General features: G+C 38.5%; 1 protein-coding gene across 2 annotated transcripts in view; it reads right to left on the bottom strand.

Moving 5' to 3' along the window:
• Positions 1-14,419, bottom strand: part of stxbp6 (syntaxin binding protein 6 (amisyn)) — a 54,582-nt gene that overhangs the window by 12,632 nt on the left and 27,531 nt on the right. For both annotated transcript variants that reach the window (XM_035674498.1, XM_035674499.1), the window contains exon 3: positions 85-215. In XM_035674498.1, the coding sequence (XP_035530391.1) occupies positions 85-215 (131 nt within the window). The remainder of the gene's footprint in view (positions 1-84; positions 216-14,419) is intronic.

The raw sequence follows: 14,419 nt of genomic DNA, 5'->3' as shown, positions 1-14,419 counted from the left end.
ATCTTCACACATAGATTTCCCCTGCCAATATTAACTAATTAAATAGCAATTAATAGTGTTTCAAGGGGACTAGAAATTACATACTTTGTTAGAGTCAATGCCGTTGACCTGCCGTAGCTGGTCAATTGTCCACTGTGACCTTTTTATGAAGGAAGAAGATCCTTGGAACTGCTTCACCTTAGTGATGGATAGAGAGGTTGGTTTCTTATTCGTCACTGTGGAAACAATAACAATAAAACATACTAGATAAGATGGTTGCAACAATTATTAACCAACATTAATTCCAGAACATGACCTTGCTGTATAACTTGTAGCTTCTATGTACATATGCTGTAATAAGATAAATACACAATTCAGGTCACAAAATTAGAAATATTAGAGTCAAGCAGGAGAAGTAAGAAGCTTACTTTTGTGGGCGGCAGGAAAAAAGGGATCCAATAACAATGAACATTTCACATTTGGAGCCAAAAGCAACAGAGACCACGATAAAATGTCTTATGAGAAGACAGTCTAACCATGAACAGACAAACATGGATTTGGCTTGTATATTTAACCTGCCAAATTGTGTGCAATAATCTTATATACAGAATACTGTGCAATGAATTTCTGCTGTGTTCCAGCTACACAAAGACACTTTTTCCATACTACTGGTTTGAACATAAACACTTTGTTATATTGTTCTTGTCAAAGTATAAATTGCTGAATATGTTTTACACTGTGCTGGACACTCACAACACTCACTCCTGACAAAAGTGATGTATTTCCTTCCACTGCACTGCTGACTAAATCTAAGCGGGTAACAAATTACCCTACAGACATGGAGGTATTGCCTTTTAAAGAACTCATAAGAGAAAAAATGGAAATTATATATTAATTATATATTATATATATATATATAAACCGACAAAGCATGACTTTGTGCTTCCATAACTGGTATTAGGTATTGCAGAGATTCATCAGTTGGTGCAATAAAAGTCATGCTTGGTTGGTACATAATGTTTGTACAATCCAGACCTCACTATAACTTATCACCTCCTGTCCAATGCCATCATAATTTTGTCCTCAGCTTGGCCCCACTTGCCTCAGCATTACAGTACCACCACCACATGTTTACGGATCATCATGTGTCTGGACTGCTGGACTTAGTACTACTCAGGGGTAAACATGCTCCAGTGTTGCTTTTTTAACCCCGGCAGCAAACCTCTGCTTCCGCCCTCTCACATTTGCCATTGTGTCATCTTGGAAAGAGGAAAGCGTTCGGGTCACTGTCACTGCCGTTGCTCTTTACTCGGATTCTCAGCTCTCCCAAAACCTCTAGCATCCCTGCTGGTTGCTGCATTACATTTTGCCTTTGGTTCAGGTTTGTTTTGTGAAAGATCTACCACACCTTTCTCTGGGAATGATTTTAGGTAGGGCTGAATGTTACATCAGGTGATACATTCAGTAAGCAAACTCCCCAGAGAGGATATGTTTTGTGTGTATCCATTTAGACAGCTGCAGCTAATACTTGAGGTGACGACCTGAGATTGCAGGGTGGACCAGACAGACAGAGGCAGACAGATACAATATAGAAAGACCTGCTGTCATTTCTCTCTAATCTTTTCTTTGAGAATTCATTTTTATTCAGACAGACACAACCATGACAAAAAGATGAAGTGATTGATCAGATCTGTTTTGGGTCACCCAGAAGGCGAATAGAAGCTCCAGAAACAAGAAAATGTCATAAAGACGACGACAGCTGGATGTAATGAACCAGTGTGTGGAAGGGTAGGAGTCTAAAAACTCAGGTCATCCAATTCGCTACAAGAATAATGTCTCTGAGCTCAGGCTGAGGCAGATGATAGACTATAGCACAGAACCACCACTTCCCCCAAACTGAGAAATGGGGTTTTATTGCTCTCACTTGTTAAGTGCAGGATTCAAGTAGTCTCTCTTAGAAACAAGCCTTGCCTCCATCTTACAGTATGGGGCTCAAAAAATCTGACGATAATTTTCACCTAGTCTTTAAAATGTCCCAAAAAAGCAGGAAATCCACATCAAAAGTCCCCAGAGGCAAGATTACCTTTTCGAATTGCTTGTTTTGTCAGACAAACGGTCCAAAACCCAGAGACATTGTTTTCATATTGCTACTAAACAGAGGAAAGCAGGATGCGCTCAGATTTATGTAGCTATAACCATTGAATGTTTGGCATTTCTATATAATAAATTCGCTGTTTCAGCACAGCCATATGTGAAAGTGTGATCTGCCTTCCAATCAAACAGAATATGTCTGGCTGTACACTAGCTCAAACTATGTATGCTTATCACAAAATGTACTGACTCAAAGCAAAACAACCAGGGGAATGCAACATGCTGAAAATACAGTAACAGTAGTTTTACAATATACTGTAGCAACCATTCATGTCACGGCCCAATGGTTGTACATTTTTGTGCCTACAGCATACTCTACAACATAACAGATGAGAAAAACTATTATGATTCTGAATGAGAGCAACCCCTGAGCCTGGCTTTGACTGAAATATTTCTGCATCTTTGTGGTGAGGCTGCTTTAAAAACAATCACACTGACTCCAGGATTAGAATAACAGTTGCATAATACTGGAGAAAAACACACTAAATGATCTGTTGCACACATGAGGAGAAAAATTTAGTGCATGCTCATGGGAGCGCAGTTTGGCTATTTAGTTTCTTCTTTTTTCATATATATTACACTGAGACCCGACTAAGGAAATGCATCACTGAATATGTGAAAGAGACCTGTCATCTCAAGGCCATGGAGCTAAATTGTCAATATATCAACACCGAGGTCTTAATCAAACTGCCAGACACCTTTGAGCCTCTCAAATCAATTTCATATTCAGCTGTTGACTCCCACCTTGTCTGAGTTGCTCCCCTGCATATTAAACAATTGCTGAAAGTTAGAAGAGCTGGTTTTATTGAAACAGTAATCAAGAGGAAGACTGTGAGAAAATGTATACTCAAGCCCTTCTATTAAAATGAAACCTCATGTTGCTCTCGTGATAAATTCAACCACTGAATGATGCTGCGAGGGTAGAGAGAAAAAAAATAGTAGTAATTCTCAAACAAAATATTGACAGAGGCAAACTGGGATATAACTGATCATGGAAGGAAGTAAGGTATCTGTTTGGCATCATAAGGCTTGTTGACATTAGAACTCATTTTATGAGAGCTTCTCTTTTAAATTGTATCCTGTAACACTGTTCATCTAAACTACTATCAGTCAAGACAACACCCCGACCACCACTCTTGTGATATGACATGTATAATTTTAATACAAGTGGTCACAATGCGGATCAATTTGTGTGTAGAGATTGAGATTCGCAAGCCAAAGTGTGATCTAAAGACACCTTTTCCCTTTCTGTACATGAACTGGATCAAATATGAAAGTAATGTAACACGCTTCCCTGACATGCTTCACTCGAAACAAAGATAATAATCGCACCCTGAACACAATGTTACACCACAATAAACTTTATGAGTATGAGCAAACATCACTTGGCTACACGGCCCGTACATCTAGAAACAAGGAAGGACTACAACTACAGTACTTAGAGGCTGCCAAAGCCATTGTTTCCATGAGGGCTGTCAGAGGAAGGCCATGCTGGGGTTCCTGCCCTGCTCCTTTCTCATGCTCTGATGGTGACATGCTCTCACTTCCTCCAGTGGATCAGTCCCTTGTTGTGCTTGGCTATGCGTGAGTGCTGCGGCCTGGAGGGAAACTCGTACTGTACCATTCACAGACTGCGAACATCACAGAGGAAACGTTCTCAGGATCAGCTTTCGCTCAAGGAAATATTATCATAGCTGTGGCTGTTAAGAGAGAAATGTGAGCACAAGGAGGAGTTCTAACAAAAGCAGTAATGACAAGAATGACCATGTGAAAAGTGTGCAGGTCGTTGATTATGAATGCATACAAGCGTTTGTGGAAATGTTCAATACAGCACTATAAAAACAAACCAGTACAACCAATACCAAAGCAAATATGGAACGAGTATGGAATTCATGCAGAAATAATGGAGCTTGGACCACCCATATGGGCATAACATTAATAACTTTCTTTCCCTTATATAATACAACTTAATTCTCGTGTCAACACTGATGCTTCTCAAAAATCTCCTTCCACAAGCCAGAAATATGCGAAGCATCAGCATTTCGGGCTATCCGAGAGCAGATATGAAAATCCGAATCCACAGAATAACAAAAGATCACACCAGATAAGGAAGATAATGTGTAACTGTATAGTCACAGAGGCTCCATGTTAGCTTTGGAATGACTGGTTGCTCCAAGATTCACCCACAAAGAAGAGGTGAAGTAACTAATTGACAAGATTAAAGTGTGGAGAATTACAGTACACATGTACACACACATTAACACTATACAAGTCAAGCCAAAAATTTGCTGTCATTTTGGAAATCACAGAATTGCATTCAGTATCTCTGGGTGGTCAGTGCTGCAGCTCTTTTCAGCTAGCTTGACAATGTCTGCCCACACCAAGTGCTGACTGGAAACACACTGTACTGCGAAACTAACAGTAACACTTTCACTTTACTTAAAACGACTATTTCCAAGGTCAAGAATGTTTTAAGCCAGCCCTTCAATTATAGTATTATAATATAACAGCTATGTTACTGTATACTATGATTGTCTGTTTGTACAGTAGTTACAGATGCTTCACAGGAGGAGTTCTAGTTGTTGACAAATAATATATATATATTTAAATACTTTTAATAATTATACAACTTTTTATACTGCTTAAAAATGTTGGGCGTGTTTGCTGCTTCTTAATACATACAATTCACTTATTCCTGTGCCAAAAGATATTTAGAAAAAAAACTGTAGAATAGTGAATATGAAAACTTTAAGTCTCTTAATTAAAGGACACCCTGTTAGTCAAACTTCAGTTTAAGTATGTTTTTAATCATTTGACTCCCATCTGTCCTACTTCAAAAAAGCATTTCACAGCCTCTATCTCAACCAGGTGTGCTAAGGATCTCTTGACAAATCAGACCCCTTCATTTTGCAGTCAAGCGGCTCTATGCTCTGACATTAAGTAGACACGGTTGCCATGGCAAGCTCATTTGCATGGCACAAAAGACACCTGAGAAGCTGGGGCTGGCACCTGGCCCGGTTCATACAGGAACAGCAAGCTAGGATGGTTCACAAGCAATTTTGACTGTGGGCTGCTCACAGTGAACAGAAATTCAAAGTCATTTGGATATCATTAAGACAGTAGGAAATACTAATGGACAAAGTGCTGAGCAACAAAGAACTGTGTACTGTTGTTTGTTTGGCTTGGCTGAGGGCCAGAAATGTCCTAAAGTGATGGATCATATGTTTATGGGCAAACAAAACAGATGAATCATTATTGGCCTCATGCTGAAATGTTACTGTTAAAATACAAAGAGAGGAACAAATGAGTTTTTAAAAAAATGTGCATTTATGTCGGTATCGAACATCCAACATTTGGAAGTCATCTTATGATGTGTTTCAAAACATGAAACCATACACGATCCAGTCATGTTCAGGAAAATTTAGATGAATTCATATGTGCAAAAGACTTTATTTCAAACTACACAAATTACATATACTTCATATACTTGTTCACAAGGCCATCTCTTGAGGTAAAAACAACAACCTGAAAGGATAGCCTGCTATATGTATGGATTTGAGAATGGTTTGGTATTGTGGAAGCAAGGACACTATCCTGCAAGGTAAATATTCAAACAGTTTGCCTTACAGGTTGAATTTTGCGGCTTGTTATTAGAGCTGTCGTCTGAGGGCACGTCTAACACTTTTCTCTGTCTGGGTCTATGATTACAGGTCTATTTTAGAGCTGCCCCCACTCTGCTTGAGCTGGAACACACTGTTATCTTCAGAAAGAAGCTGTCACAGGAATGAACCACAGCACTGGCTAGACTATCAACAACACCCCGGAACAAAGGCCTCTACAGTCTATTCATGGGTTCGAAAACACAGCGACTGCTGTGCACAAGGCCTCCTTAGAGGGGATGGTGCTCACACAGTGACCAGGCACCAATAGTAAAAGGGAGTGCATATACCATGGCGAATAATAGCTATAGAATAGAGACCAGCTTCATTCAACCCTCGGGAGGGACAAGTTACTCACACAACCGATGCAGACACCATTAGCTTATCAACACAGAAACAATGGAGTAGTGCACAGTTGTACGTCCTCATATAACAACGAAGCATTTATTTAAGACTAACACAGCAGTTTTATTAAATCTGAGTTACCATTACACTATAAAACTTGTTTGACAGAAAACTTGATGATTTCTATCAACTTTTAGTTGGATTTTCATCAAGTTGACATTAATCCTAAATGCCTAAATGTCTTTATTCGATGAAAGGATTTTTAATCAGCAAACAGCAGCCAGTAACTATCTGACTTTCACCTTAATCAAACTGCAGTGATCCTTTAACGTGACGTCCATGACATGTTTCGCAAATTCTTGAGAGAAAGAAATTCTATTGTGAATATTTGGCAAATCCAGCTGTCTTTCACGGCTGGCTGGCAAAACTGAGCAAGATGTTACACAGTAAGGTTCTTCTCAACAATTTTTTGTGCGTTATGCCATCTTGAAATGTGTGTTTGAACTTTGATTTAAGCTACTGATTTTTTTCATTTAGTGACCCCTATAAACAGAAATGATGCACCACTGCTAATAGCTGTACACTTTCACTGTGGGAATACACATGGTGCATTGCTAATAGCTATTAAATGACTACACCACCAGGAGACTAGGAATGATTGTTGAAAAAGTCATTTTCACATTAAAACTGAATTTTTATATTTGCATTTTAATTAACCCAACGATGACAGACATGGCATTGATATAACCTCATGTATTAACCACATGTTCAGAATAAAACTTGTTCGTGTCTTTGAGGTTCTTTTGAAAGTCAAGTCATTCCTTTCATCCAAGCTCCTTTAAACAGTAAGAATTCAAAACTCAAATGGGCTTTTTAAAACATAGCTGCCTTTTGCTTCCAGTCACATCTGTTATCCATCCAATTATAACACTCACCCAAGGACAACACATTAAAAGGATTTGGAGGCTTGACAAATCATGTGCGTCAGCCATTCAAAATGAACTCTCATTTGAGGCACCGGAACTTCTTAAAGTTCAGTTCAAATCAAAGCAACTCAGAAATGATTTAGTTATAGAATGGGGTTGAACTGCATGTTTAACACATTTAATTTGTGTCATCTACTTTTAAATAACACGTATTAAGTTTACATTGTATGTATGTAAGCAATACAACATTATGTGGCATTTCTTTAAGTTAGCAACCACCTGTCTGCAACACAACATGATGATTAAATAATATAAGTCGTGTTTTTGCCAAAACACAACAAAACCAACCTAATAAGAGTTGAAACAAATAGTTTCTATACATTATCACATAACAATTTGTGGCATTGATATTGTAATAAATGTATTTAGATGTGATCTAAACTCTCTAGTTTGTACCTCTTCTGTTGATCACATTGGCTTAATCTTCAATTTTAACAACTGTACTGTAACACAGTAAGACAGCAACACTTTGGTTATGGGGGATGAGATGCCTTGTTGACAGCTTATGATACAGTGCAAACATGTTACTGATCACAGAGCATTTGTTGAAGGGTTCAACCTCCCTAGTAGTTCAACACAAAACTGCCTAATGTCAACCTCGCCAAGAGATAGAATTATGTTATTTAGGAATACACAGGACTAAAACAAATTCAAGTGCACATACATGCAAGGTATCTTTTTGTCTTACAATAGGTGACAAATGGTTTCAGACCAGAACAGTACAGTAATCAGGATGAAGGGCAAACAATACATCTTAGAATCCTATGAAGAGAAGGAAACATAATCATCCTCAAATACAGAGGCAAAGAAAGTAATCACACTTTCTACACAGGCAGGTCATTGTGTTTCTAGTTCTCATCTTGCTTCCTGCTCCTGTGCACATCCAGGGAGAAAACACAAGGTCTCATGTGAGGCCTATATTCCACAATAGGACCCCCACAGTCGTCCATCACCCAGTGCTCCATGGACCACTTAATAACCCCTCTATTCGGCTAGGCCCCAGCCCACATAGTAGACATTCCACTAGAGCCAGAGCCCGCGGATACAAGGAAATATTTAATTACACTGGGGCACCGACCTGAGGCTTTCCTCCTGCTGTGATGCTATGGGACGAACTTAACACCCATCAGCCTATCATTGGCTCCCTATTGGCCGTGTAAAACCTGAACTGATGTGCTTTCTGCACGACTTCACCGGGCTCAAAAAATGTCGACATGCTTTTGTAAATGTTTGGTTATTAGATGCCGTTGGAAGAAAAAGTAAGAAAGCAATCATGGAAAGGCAAATACAGCTATGTTGTAAAGATAACAAGTAGTTAAATAATGTGATGGATCTTTAAATAAAGACAAAAAAGCAAAGTGGTGTTGACAGGTTATTACATTTTGCAGTACAATCTCTCAGCTCAGTTTGGAAAGAGATAAAACGCATACATAACATGTTGCATGTGCCAAACCTCTGGTCAGCGTTAATGCACGAAGACCTCATACAGTCTAATCTGGATATCGTCACGCAATAGCATGCGTCGGCATATCAAACAGTCAAAACAGAGTGCATTCCTCAACACTTACTTCTCCGGGATGACCTAAACTCATGTGCCTGGAACAGAAATCCTTAAACCAAAAACAACCTCTGTGTCAAACCTGGGTCACATAGTATTAGGAAAGAAATTATTAGTGACAACCTGTTTGTGAGCCCAAGATGAATAGTGCTTTTAGATCATTCAGATAAAGTCAAATATGTTGTTTATCACAGAAATGTACTGTATACTTCAATTTGCTGTAATTTTATCCCACTAACAATCCTCCATCACTCATGGTCACTTTGGCGATACAAAAGTATTTATTTCTTCTCTGGGTGGTCTGGCTTTTTGTTCTGTGATATTAGAAATCTAAGAATTTAAACTTACTATTCTACTACTTTACTAATTTATCTATTATCCCAACATCTGAAGTTGTTCACAGCCATTACTGAAACGTCTGGCGGAGTTGGATTGAATACTGGTGAGTCATTTCAGTGAATTCTACCTTAAAGCCCTAAAAAGTGAAATCAAATGATGAATCAAAGCATAACAGTTCAGGCTTGTTTCCAGATCTCATTTCCTGGCCCATCTGTTCTCTTTTAGACGAGGTTTAGTGAAGCACCGTCTGTATCTAATATGGAGGGAGAGACAGAGATTAATATTGCACAACTTACTTCATCTATCCAAGAATACATACTGCTTATAGAGTTTAAGACAGCCTTAAGAAAATGTTTCACTGTCATGGTTCTGATTCAATTTTAGAGAAAGATATTTTTGGGATGGCACCAGCAGAAGACATTTTTTGAATAGCAAAGAAAATGATTGCATCATTGGACATTATGCTGCAGGGCACTTTTGATAAACTGTCTACTTTTCATAAGAGTAAGGCCAAAAAAAAAAAAAAGCATTTGCATGTATTTGTTGTTTCTGTTTCAAAGTATATGCTGTAGCTTTGGTCAAAGGGAAAATATCTTTTTTTTTTTATCTTACATTTTACAGTTAAGAGTGTGTGTGTTACTGCTTGTATGTGTTAATATATTTCAAGGATAGGGTGAGGGTTACGATTACAATTGCTAGCACGTACAGTACTCAGACAGGATTAGAGTCCCACAACAAATGTTTTCTCAGGATTAAAGAGTGAGGTCAAAATTTCATGTGGAGTAAATACAAGTTCACACAGAAGAAAATCTAAAACTATACAGAATCCTTTGAGTTCCATTAAACATTTTGCTTTATTAGGGTAGGACATCTGCTCCATGAGCAGCAGGGATGAAAATGATAAACTAAATGCTTAAAAACCTGACTCCAACTCATCCTTAGTGATAAAAGATCACACAGGATAACAACCCAAAAGCTCTGCTTCAAGCATGTGGATACACACAGCAGCAGAAACTGTTTAAGCTTTTGACTTATGCAAAATTTTGGTGTTCATGATAGATGTGACATGTCACCCAAGAGGGATGGATGGTAAAAAGCTTCCATCAGTCTTCCTAACTGGTGACAGGCGCACCACGAGGAATCCTCAGCAGGAACCTCCTGCAGAAATCTTATGCATAGTAGTGAAGGTCATGAAAATAGTCAACTGAGCCACAAAGGACATATATAAAAACATCCCTTTGCACAGAACACAAGACTCCATTATATATGCCTCTAATCAACAACCACAAAGCCCAGGAGTTATTATAATACCATTTTTAATTTCAGCAACCTGGATTATTTCCTCTACAGAAACTTTGCTGTTGCTATTACAATTATGACTATAATAGGAGCTCAGGGAATGTCATCTTATGCCCTATATATGTCATATGGATAGATTTCCCCTCATAGCACCCCCACATTAGCTGTCCACATTCACTGGTTATCTAAAAACATAACATAGATAATATAACCTGATCTCCAAAATGATGCAATGGTGACAGATGTCTGCAATTAAAGGGTTTGTAAGACACATGTGTACGCTATTAAACAGAAAATTGATGATTAACTGAAGGGTAGTTCCCAAAATGATTTGTTCAGTAGTGAAATCTAGTGAATAGTGGAAGGTTATCATGAGGGTCACGAAATTCACTTAATTTACAATGTTATAAACACTCTACTGCATCAAGATGTCCATCTCCTTTCACCTTCACTGTGGTTTTAAATCCATTAGTCCTGTTCTCCGGAACATTTGTTCAAAGCATGAGTAGAGAGGAGGATGAATAATTCAGTACTCATTACAAAGGGGTCATGGGAAAGAACAAAGAAAGAACAAAGAGGGTGATTTGGCCATATAAACATATACAATTGTACATTAGGAACATATTTGTGCAGTGATGTATTAAACAAGGGTTTAATGATGACTGTCATTAAACAGATGTATCTAAAGAATAAATGCAGTCTAGGGCGTGTATGTACGACCAAACAGTACAGTTAATCTGAAAGACACCTGGGCGACTGTTTGGTTAGACTTTATCTGCATATTTATTCATGTATGATGTGATTTTGTGTCATTTAGTGAGCTATGGTTCTGAGCTATTAAAGAGATTACATCAAGCAGATCAAAGGAATGATACTAAAGAGTTGAAATATTGGGAAGGCTCACTATCATGTCACTGATAACAAATCGGAAAACCAGATCAAAACTGGTTATATCCAATTAGGCCTACTGGCTCACTCTCTGGATATTCACATTGGTCTTCAGTCACTAATTAGGGATACCTGTGTGTTCTTTTATTTCTAGTCCATCTTCAAGAACTTTTCTATTAAGGACCAGAACAAAGTATTATGTATTTTTGCTTAAAGTAGGTTTAATTCACATCTTAAAGTCCCCAGTTAACACAAACATATGATACAGGAATCTTGTACAGTACAACTACACGGTACCTGTGTTGTAGTTGAGCTAGCGGCTGTGTTGTAGCTAAGTTAGCAGCTCAGAGAGCTTAAAACAGTAGGTGGCGTGTTGGACCATTTTTAGCCAACAAAAGGCAGATTTTCCTAAATTTGGCAATAATGTCAATTTTACCAACACAATTGATGCGTTTCATCAAAGTATAGTCATGTAATTCAGTCTACAGGTTTTAGGGTGGAGTACCTCTTTAAAGCTCAATATCACAAAGCATATCACAAAGCATGCCTCAAAGGGCTGCTTGAAGCAGGTTAAGTGAGGTTGAAGGCTGGAAAAAGATGAGTTTTGAGTTTATTTTTGTTTGAGATACTATAGGTTGGAGACGGGGTTGGGCAAGCATAGCTTAAAAGGCTGGAAAGTGACAAAAGTATTTTTAAAATGCTTTCTGGCAAATCCAAAAAAATTTATGCAACAAACTTGTTTGCAACAGCTCGGCCAAATACGTTGCCACCCAGGTTACTCGTTTGTATAGGTGGGTAATCTTTGATATAACAAGAGATAACTGTTGGAAGGCAGCTGTTTACCCCTGCTCACAATTTTGATACTAATTTCGTACTTGATAGTTTCAAGGCAAACTTTATATATTTCCCAAAAAGTCAGAGTTTTCCTGTACCGTGCCCTACCTTGAATAGGCCGTCTCTGATGGATCAGACGGGGTTACAGTGCAATGTGTAATGACTGTACGACTCTGTGGCGAAAAGACAGTAAATATGTCCCCTGGAGACTCTTTCACACACACACACACACACACGATTATAGGGCACAGATTGCTACTCTGCCAGGAAGGATCACAAACATGCAGGAAAAGTTTCATTTGTTCCCTCAGTCAATGAGTTTCCATCTGTTCTTCCCATGAATGATGTTCCATGTAGCAGGAAAACAGCTGGGGGTTGTCAGAATGATATTAAACTATGATATCATTCTTCCTTTCCTTCCGTCTTTATGTTAAGAGAGAAAAATCTTGTAAAACTCACTAACAAGTGAGAAGAGCACTTTCCAACAGCTAAACTAAATGTTATTAAAAATAATCTCAGTTGTCATCTCCCACTTATGCATAAATCAAAGAAGTGTTCAACAGATACACATTTTCTGTATATTGTGTATGTATGTGCTTGGCATCACACTAGTACAGTGTGTGTATCAATACAGCACTGTCAGAGAGCCTGCAGGGATGCCAAGCCATGCCCTTACTGTAAAATACCAGAGCAGAGCCCACCCAGCGCCTCACAGAGGAAGTCTCAACAGTAGACCACTGGATTCCCTGCAGTCTGCTGTCACCAGGCTGTTCAGCCACACAGCTGCCTGGAGAGAGTGAGATGCCAACATGCCAGTCCAAATCCTGTCTAACCTTTAAACACTAAACTTCAAGTTGCCTGACTGCCTGGTGTTAGCCTGAACACCTGCTATGAATGTGCTGCTATGTGTAGAGCTATGATCTTTATTTGTAGTATTATTAGTACAGCACTTCTGTCAAGTGAAACTTTTATAAATCAGTCCCTGTGGAGCAACAGCAACTGTTTGTGAAGAATAAGGCATCACTGCACTGGACATCACTAGTATAACTACCTCACCCAGCATTTTGTGCAGAATTTCTACCCTCTTCTAGTACTGCATGTCTTATAGCATACTGCATTACTAAATGCACACCACTTTGTACAAGGTGACAAAACACTCTAGTTGTACACTTGAAGAATTTAAAATTACTATATGCATAATCATGAACAAATATGTCCTGTTAAAAAAATGCACCAAATGCATGGATTTGTTTTCCTTTGCATTTCTTAACAGATATTCTATACGAGGCTGTAAGTCTCACTGATCTGTCCTCAGCTCCTGTGATAAAATTTTAATAAAACATTGAAAAACATTTTGTCCAGATGTTATCCATAAAACATCATTGCAGGGTGCTGCTGTCTGGTAAATCCAAACATCTCAGAGTTTCATGAGTCTTGCATTTTCAGACGAAGTAGAAGAATTACAGGTTGAGAAAATTCTCCAACCTCTAAGGCTCAGAAAATTGTTTCAAAATCCTTTGGTTTATCTCAAAAATGCATTGTCACCTTGCTCAAAACAGGGTTGTTTTTCTTGCTTTATAACAAGTTGGCATTTTGAAGATAAATGGCTTTCAACCAGACAAGACGTGAGTGAGCGACCTATAATGGATGTGCACCACACACAGTTGCACCCCAAGCTTTGAGATCTAAGAAGACAGACAGAATGGGAGAGGAATCGCATTGAAATCAGGAAACACTAAACAATTTTGTGTTGGGTGTTCATTTTGCTCTGAGACATTCTAACATTCGCAACGGTGGTGATTCAACCAGAAACCACAATCAAAATGTGCACAGACTACAATAGAATGCGTAAGAGAAAAGTAGATGTATTAGGATCCAGAGCAAAAACAGTCATTAGCTGCAATTATGGAAAGAATGCCAGTAAGGAAGAGTCTGTACTGAGCTCCAGCAACTATAATATTATTAACTCGTAAGTGGCGAGGGTGGATTATTCTGATGAGCAATTTTCATCATCACTACATCTGTCAAAGAACTGAACACAGCACTTACTAATAAATGGATGAAAATAACAAGCACACAGGGATGTGCCCTCTGAGACCTCACCAACAGTTTTCGTAGAAGTGACTGCATGGTTAATATTGGTCCTGACTCTGTTAAGTAAATGTGTACTAAAACGGATAACTTAGGTTACTGTAACATTCATTAGTTGGCCATAAACACAACTTTGATAAGATGTTTAATGGGAACGTTTGCTGAATGGCAATTTATTTCTGGAAGTACTGTAGCCATACCTACTTGATAACAACTCAAGTATCTCAGGGTTGTGTTTCTTTGGCTTTCTTTCAGTCTTTGTACCACCTATTAGTAAAAAAAAAAAAAAA

Source organism: Morone saxatilis, unplaced genomic scaffold (assembly GCF_004916995.1).
Source record: "Morone saxatilis isolate NCDOM2014 unplaced genomic scaffold, NCSU_SB_2.0 Contig3, whole genome shotgun sequence".
NCBI lineage: Eukaryota > Metazoa > Chordata > Actinopteri > Moronidae > Morone > Morone saxatilis.
This window is presented reverse-complemented; position numbering and strand designations above follow the sequence as displayed.